This window comes from Monodelphis domestica, chromosome 6 (genome assembly GCF_027887165.1).
Source record: "Monodelphis domestica isolate mMonDom1 chromosome 6, mMonDom1.pri, whole genome shotgun sequence".
Taxonomy (NCBI): Eukaryota; Metazoa; Chordata; class Mammalia; order Didelphimorphia; family Didelphidae; genus Monodelphis; species Monodelphis domestica.
The window spans coordinates 81,747,211-81,755,614 of record NC_077232.1 but is presented as its reverse complement, the minus strand read 5'-3'; the positions used below and the strand labels follow the sequence as shown (position 1 = coordinate 81,755,614).

At 37.5% G+C, this 8,404-nt stretch overlaps 1 protein-coding gene across 3 annotated transcripts in view; it reads right to left on the bottom strand.

Annotated features, from left to right (window-relative positions):
* Positions 1-305: 305 nt before the first annotated feature.
* The window catches only part of GRK4 (G protein-coupled receptor kinase 4), a 160,074-nt gene continuing 151,975 nt past the window's right edge, over positions 306-8,404 (bottom strand). For all 3 annotated transcript variants that reach the window (XM_056802362.1, XM_056802361.1, XM_056802363.1), the window contains 3 exons: positions 5,066-5,203; positions 2,249-2,377; positions 306-466 (listed from right to left, as the gene is read on the bottom strand). In XM_056802362.1, coding sequence (XP_056658340.1) covers positions 413-466; positions 2,249-2,377; positions 5,066-5,203 — 321 coding nt within the window. In that variant the 3' untranslated portion in view covers positions 306-412. The remainder of the gene's footprint in view (positions 467-2,248; positions 2,378-5,065; positions 5,204-8,404) is intronic.

Sequence of the window (8,404 nt, the reverse complement as noted above, 5' to 3'; positions counted from 1 at the left end):
ACTGTGTGTAAGTTCAATAAGGATTCTGAACAATCATAAATAATAACTTTGGATTTAAGTTGAGCCTCACACCCTTTTTCTAAATGCATGATTGTACTCTTTTCCAAGTCATTTCAGTTAGCATACACACTCCCCTCACATATGCTCAGACACAGCCACAGCTACCATTACATACTGGAATTCATAACAGTAAATGTATTACAACAAAATGGAATTTTATGGCTTCTTCTTCAATATAGCTTTAGTGAAAATATACATCTGAACATAATTTGAGTACAAATGTACAAAATCAGTAAACTCATATGTTGTGTTTTAAAATTTATAATAATTTTTTATTATAGTTCATAGATACAATAAAATATCCAGAATTTATTTATTCTTAGCATTTGGCTTTGGGATATTATTCGGTGGTTTATAGTTTCATTGGCTCCTCTTCATTATCACTGTAATCAGATTTAAAACAGACCTGCAAAAGAAGACAGAGCAGCTGTTTTAATTCATGTTTTAAAGCCAGTTAACCAGAACTTAAACTCTAAGGCATATTAAGCAATTTACCAATATGGTTTTAAATTGAAACAATTTTCATAAATTTAAAAGGAAAAATTTCAGTCATCTTCTTGTTTACTTTGAAGTAGGTACTATTATTCTCTTCACAATGACCAGGTATATAAAGTTCACAACAGAAAAGGTTCAGCTCCATTGAGTTTTTTAATTTCCTTTATAATTTTAATTTTAAACTCTTACCTTCTGTTTTAGAACCAATACTAGGTATGGGTTCCAAGGCAGAAGAATAGTGAGGGCTAGGCAACTGGGATTAAGTGATTTGCCCAGAGTCACAAAGCAAGGAAGTACCTGAAATCATATTTGAACCCAGGACTTCTCATCTTTAGTCCTAACTCTCAATTAATTGAGCAAACTAGCTACCCCTCATTTTACTATTGTAGGTTAGTGAAACTTACATATCTGATTGGTTAAAATAAAAAAGAATGATTCCCTTTTAGTATATTATCTTTTTTTAATAGTAAAAATTTTTAAACATTCATTTCTTTATGTGTGAGCTATAGAAATACTATACTTACTGGAATGGTTTAATTTAAACTTTGAAAAATATTTTATTTTAGGAACAAATCAGACCAAAAAGTAGTTTATAAATAATAATTTTTCTGGGAAATGCAATTTGGTGTCTTTACATTTTGTGCTCAAGCATGTAGGAATTTTAATCATGGAAAAGTAAAGTTCACAAAAATTCCTAGGACCAAGGACTTTAAAAAAATCCTTAAACTGAACAGAGTATTAATAATGACCTTTGGTTTCTACAATTAGGTGCGTGAGTCAAATTTAGATTTAACAGGTTATGAAAACAGGTGATCATAATAAATAACAAGGACCAGGGAAAGGACCAGCATATTGGGTGAATTCTCTAGGAGGCTTAAAGAAAGACATGGTTAAAAATCACATTGTGTAGAAAGGATCTACACTGCTGAAATAACAGATTCAACATTTTTAAAAACAAAATATTTTCATTTAGTGGCTCAAAAGGGAAAAACGTTTGCTTGGGGAATTCTGATTTCTAAATTCAATACAACAACACATAAATTCTATCTTACATATGATAATCATTAAGCTTCTTATTTTCAAAATAATCTTTCTTATAGAAGTGGCTTAAGGTTCCAATAACACAATCTTTAGGTAATTTTAAATGTTAGATAATTTATAGTCATTACAAAAATGAATAATTAAAAACACAAACACCTCATTTAAAAAATACTATTTTATATAGTTCCCTCAATTAAATGTAAACTTTCCTTAATTACATATAAACTTAATTACATGTAAATTTTTAAACATTTGTTTGTTGTTTTAATTTTGAGTCCTGAATTCTTTCCCTCCCTCCCTTCCCCTTAGAGGGTAATCAATCTGATATAGGTTATACAGATTTCCATGTTAGTCAAAATGGTTTTATACTTAATGATTCCTGCTCTCATTTGACTTCTTTAGGGTAAGAATATTTTAGGTAGGATGTTAGTTAGTCTATAAGTATCATGCAGTGTTTAACTGTAACATGGTATTAGTCTATTGTCTTTATACAAATGAACTAGACTTCAACTGGGCACAGTATTGATTATTCACTAAGATGAGGAGATTATATTATAAAAAGTGCCATTTTGAGAAGCTGAAAGAAGAATAACTGCCTCTGGATCCTTTGCTTTTAACACTCGACAGAAAACTGCCCCAGGAAAATGTTTACCCCTCTCCCGAAGAGTCTATGAAAGAAGCCCCTCTTTGGTCTCAGAGTTTGCTTGTCATCATCTCCATCTGATGTCAGGTTGTCATTTTCATATGTGTTGATGTCTTTGAAACATTCCGTTTCAATCATCTGCATTCAAAAGAGAGATAACAGGAAACAATAATCATAATAAATCATGAAGCAAAAATGAATCCTGGATACATACATTTCCAAGTTACTCTGATTCTGGCCCTCCAGTGAGGCTCTCATGACTTGCCCTCTGGACCACCATATTTGTTTCCTAACTGGTTTCTGTCCCCATCCATCCTTTGTCTCATTGCTTAAATAACGTCTATTAAGCACAGATGTAATCATGTCACTCCTCTGATCAAAACTCTTCAGTAATTCCTTATTGCATCATGAATAATGTTCCAACTTCTTAGTTGGGCATTTAAGCCACTTGCCCCGATCATGACTTTCCAGCTCTATCAATACTCCTCTCCACCAAAGGGCAGTAAACTGTGGTTCTGTCATCTTCAATGGTCAAATACGTCTGAATCCACGTACCGATCAATCTAGGTAACCTTCAAACACCCTGAGAAATGAGCTGCGGCCTACTGCTCTCAAGCCCTGCTCTCCCCCCACATGGAACTCAATGGAATAATCCAGTGTAAATGTTAGCATTAAAATAAGGCACAGAACACTCCCACTCCCTGCATTCAAGGGAAAGGACCCTACTTTGGTCTTGTCTGTGGTTGCCCCTATTCAGGAACTCCCAGGACATTCTCCTGTGAGGCTTCCCTTCTCCCCTCTTTCCTTCCTTATTCTCTTGGGTGGAAGTGCTGAACATGCCAGCAACATTGCAGTATGTCTGACCCAGATTAAAATGTATCTGAGAAATCAAAATAAATGTGCATATGATGAAAAACAGATAACAGCACACTTTAAAACTAAGTCTGGAGAGATCTTTTTGTGAGGATTAGTGGTCCTGGTTTCTCTCCGAGTTTGACACTACTGTTCCCAGGGACAAGCGCTCTACCTTCTTTAAGAACAATTAATTAATGATAAATACTGTAATAATGCTCTAATGAAAGGAAACAGCAACTTTTAAGGGTTTTCATCACTTGTTCCTAGACAATACATGTTCCTTCTAACATGGACCCATTCAGAAACAAATCATTATGTCTTTTTAGAATTTTATGGGGGCACCAAATCTATTATTTCAATGGTTTTGGATAATTCTGCTAAGGAAACATCAGAGATTTTCAACCACTTTGCAACTCATTTGTAGTCTTAGAAAGAAGCTGGGACACCTAGAGATTACATGACTTGGCCAAACTTATTATGTATACTGTAACACTAGTACATGGCATGAGCAGTGAAGTATCTCAGTTGAGAGAGCCAGGCTTGGAGTCAGGAGGTTTTGGGTTCAAATCTTGACCTCAGATAGGTTCTAGCTGTGTGACCATGGGCAAATCACTTAACCTTGATTTCCTAGCCCTTGCCACTCTTCTGTCCTTGTATTGATAAATAAGACAAAAGGTAAATATTTAAAAAGAAAATAAAATAGCACATAACAGAGGCAAGTATAGGTATAAGTATACCCAGGTCTTTCTGACTGAGGCTGGGTCTTTCTATTCAATATGCACAAATGATTCTTCTATTGTACTAATGTACTTATGCAAATTCTATAATGAAAATATATAGATATGTAAACTACTACAGGTTGGTTTAGAAATTCCTATCATATCAACTAAAAAAAGAAAGTGTCCTAAAAGTCTTAGTTCAATTTAAAGCTATTCAAGCTCAGAACTTTTTCTCCCTTAAAAAGGTTGCTGATTGGGGGCAGCTGGGTAGGTCAGCAGATTGAGAGCCAGGTTCAGACTTGGGAGGTTCTAGGTTCAAATCTGACCCAGATACTTCCCAGCTGTGTGACCCTGAGTGAGTCACTTATCCCCCATTGCCTAGCCCTTACCACTCTTCTGCCTTAGAACCAATACAGAGTATTGAGTCTGAGATGGAAGGTAAGGGTTAAAAAAAAAAAGTCGCCGATCCTTGCTCTAGTCAAAATACACTTTTCACTGTCCCTTATATACATTCCACAAAATTGCTTTTGGGTCTTTGTTCATACTGGTCCCTATTCCCTCATCTTGACAGCTGGCTAAACTCTTATCTGATCCTTAAAGGTCACCACAAATGCTTCTTCTTCCTGATTCTCCCAAATGGAAATGATCTTCACTAACAGGCACTAAATAGAGCATTTCATACTTTCTTCTGGATTTATATTCCATTCTCTTTTGCATTATAGTTCCAGGCTACTTGTAGTATTCTCCTCTGATTAAATGAAAGCTCCGCACGAATCACAGGATCATAGATTTCATCAAAGAAATCCCAGCTCCAGTCCCTTTCAGAGCACTAGAGAGATGGAGCTTGAAGGGAACTAGGGCCATCTTGTCTACTATCCTCCCTTCGTAAGTAAGGAAATGAAGGTCAGGGAAAGGAAGACACAAAGAAGACAATGATGTAACATGGATTCCTGGTTTTCAATGCAGATATAAGTTTTAGAGAGGCTACGGGTTCTTCAGGCAATTCTCCATCATTCTTAGCTAAGCAAACAGATGGCCACCATCTGCTCCAATTTATACAAAGCAGAGTAGATGAGGCTTTCATGTTTTTAGTCGATTGCTAACTGCGGCACTTTTGTGATGAAAGATTTAGTATACTCTGCCCTACCCCGCCTCTCTCCTTCTGGTGATATTAGCTGTGTAAGAGGAATGATAAATGGACCTCCCCCCTTCACGTATGGCCTTAAACGGATCTTACTTAAGGGTACAGTACCTCATTTTGCCAGGGGATGGAGACACAACCTGTAACAAATTTGGAATAGAAATCATCATCTGTGGTATCCAGATTCACTCCTTTTACTGTAGAGAATTGCTCGATATCCAAAACATCTTTACAGTACACTGCGCGTGGCTGTGTATAGAAAGAGAAGAAAGTCTTTAACGGTGGCATAATGGCTTGCTTACTTTGAACAACTATATTATGACTATAAAACCTACATACTGATTGACATATTTTTAAAATGTACTTTAAAGCTAGAGCAAAATTTCACACAGTTTATCTGGAGCTTTTTCACAGCGACCTAAAGAACACGAAGGACTCAATTCTCTAGTTAGAAATACTGGCACTTTCCTCACTTCTGGTCTCTATGAGACCCTGGATCACATATTCTTCTTCAATCACCTCCCCACTTGTCCCCACATATAAAGCTCTTTATGGGCTATCGGACTCAAGCCCCTTTTTTCTTTAGTTGGAGGAAAGGCAGGCAGGGTGGGCGGAGAAATCAAAAAGATTTCAAAAGTCCACTTTTAGCATTAATTCCCTCTACAACATCCCTGATAGTAATTTACTTCTCTTCTTAAGGAAGATACCCCCTGCCTATATGGGCCACTGCATTTCTGTACAGCTCTCAATGTTAGCAGGGCTATAGTCGGCAGGAAGTGTGATGTCCGATTTGGGGAAAAGAGATCTCCATCATGCTCACTCTTGCTGAAGAAGGGCTAAAACAAACCAGTGCTCTCAAGCTAGGAGTACCCCAGGGCAAACACAGTCCCCCCTTTTGACTGTTTCTCCTCCAGCTAGCAGAGAACCCATTGGCCACACCAACACATTCTCCTCTGGCAAGAGTAGTCTGCAAGCCACACCTTGAGAGTCATGGCACAGTTGTTGAAGAAAGCTAACCTGGTCATTTTGTTAAGAAACTGGGGTTTATTTTCTTTCAGTACATTTCAACTCTAGTAAGTACATCTGGGGTAAAACTGAAAGTATCTCTGTGGTAGTTCCTATCCACTAAGGAGTAGGCACTTTGGGATTATCCTCAATATCAGGCTGAGACTTTTGATCTTCAGCAGGGAACTGTTGAGGGGGCCCAGGCCCCGGATCCCTTTACACCAATCTGAATAGGAGGGAATTCTGGAATTTGAGGGGTGGGTATCCACCCAGAAATGCCTCCTCCTGTTAATGTCTTTTCAGATACCATCTGTTACTCTTTTTTCAATATCCTCTGAATCCCCATAGAAATAAAGATGGCAAAACTTGCACACGTGCTCATAGCAGATAGAATCCTGCCTATGCAAGTCTTCATGGGCCAGCATCTACCATATCAGGCACATGAATCAGTTCCCTTACTGTTATATTTAGTATGGAATGGTAATGTTCACAAAATGAAGTGAGAACTTGGCTGTATACTGCAATGCCTCAGAATAAGATGTTTCCATCATGGGCTGGCTATTCATGGTCATCAAGAGGTAAAGCCACCAGAAAGCTGCCTGGATTCAATTAGTAAAGGCACCAAGTGCGAACATAGTTAGCAGGAGAAAATTTTGAAAAAGCAAGCTGGTCTCTACTATTCCTTGATGAGAGGACACTCATATCAGCTAGATTTTTGTGGCAACAATGGCACAAACAGAAGTGCTTCCTTTTGGCACTGGGTCTTAACCACCTTGTGGCTTTGCCCAAAAGCCCCTTGGGACTAGCCATCTGCCCTGTTTATAAATCCTGGGTACCATTCTGCCTTTCTAAGTTTCTTCAGAATGTATGCATGTCATCACTCTTTCTTTTGTAGATTTATTAATCCATTTGGAAGTCCATGATGGTGCCACTAGTTTGGCTCTCTACGGCAAGGATTTTGAAGGCACGGTATATAGGTGTCCAAAAATCGTGAAAGCTTCCCTTTAAAGTAGTGATTGGAAATGGACTGCAACATCATATTATGAAACTTCAGTTGGTCATGCACTGTTAAAAATAAATAACTTTAGCTATAAATATATACAAGCCCCACTTTCCATATTCTAATATATTGTTGCCATTATTACTATCAGCATGATGCTTTTGTGATATTTAAAAAATTTTAGTTGTCTTGATTTTTATATCATAGTCCATGGCCTTCTCCACCCATTCTTTGGATCTTCCCTTGTAACAAAGTAAAATATTGCATCAAAATAAAACCATGAAATGACCATAGATGAAATCATATGCAACACTCTACTCCTTTACTGAAAGAAGGGTTCAAAATTAGACTTTGAAATTAGTCTGCATTTGACTTCCTTTTTGAGTGGTTTCCAGTTAAATATATAGTAATAGTGTATATTATTTTTGTTTTTATTCTGACTAAGCTCATGTCTTTCCATATTTCTATAAATTCCTCACATTCACAATTTGTTATAGCACAATAATATTTTATTATTTTACTATGACACAATTTGTTTAGTCATTCCCCAAATGTGGGCAGTTATGTTTCCTGTTTTGCTTTTATTGAGTGCCTTTCCCCTTCCCCCTCTTCTGGCTGAATGTCTCCCCACCCCCACTGTGCCAGTTCCACAGAGGGTCAAAGATGGCTGCTCTACTCTGATCCTTGGACTCATTTCCCAATGGTCCTGGCCGATATGGCATTCATGTCATTTCAAGATCAGGGAATCTGGACAACTACAACGAATATCCAGGTATTGCCATCTTCTCTGAATTACCTGGTCTTACTATGTGTTCTATCACCAAGCACTCTGGTTCACTGGGACTTGCCATGAGCCTTGTGGCCAAACCGTAGGTGCCATTAGACCTTTCTAATAGTCCTATAGCTGAGCCCTTTTAGGGATCATCCATCTCCTCCCGCTTTCCCAATGGTAAGGTCGGCTTCTGGAGAACAGAGATTGCCTTGTTTCTCTAGTTGTATTCCTAGCATTTAGCACAGTGCAGAGTAAGTGCTTAGCAAATGCTTTCCCGCCCATTCATTCATATCAAAGTTCCCCGTATTTCTAGATCAAGGGATATAAAAAAATTGAGGAATTTCTCATGATTCCAAATTGGTTTCCAGAAAAGTTGAATGAACTCACAGTTCTACCAACAGAATCATTAGTTACTGACTTCCCACAGGCCTTTCAGCACTGATTCCTTCTGTTCTTATTGTCTTCACCAATTTGATGGGTGTGAAGTAAGTAAAAAAAACTTAAATCTACATTTCTCCTACAGTTACTGGCCAGAAACACTTTGAATATGCTTATTTAAGCGTTGGCATTTCTTCTAAGAACAGTTTGTTCAGACTATTTTGCATGTATGCAATAGTATTATTAATTAGATGAGGTCCTCTTCCCTTTCAATCCTTCAGTGTCTCAGGTAATC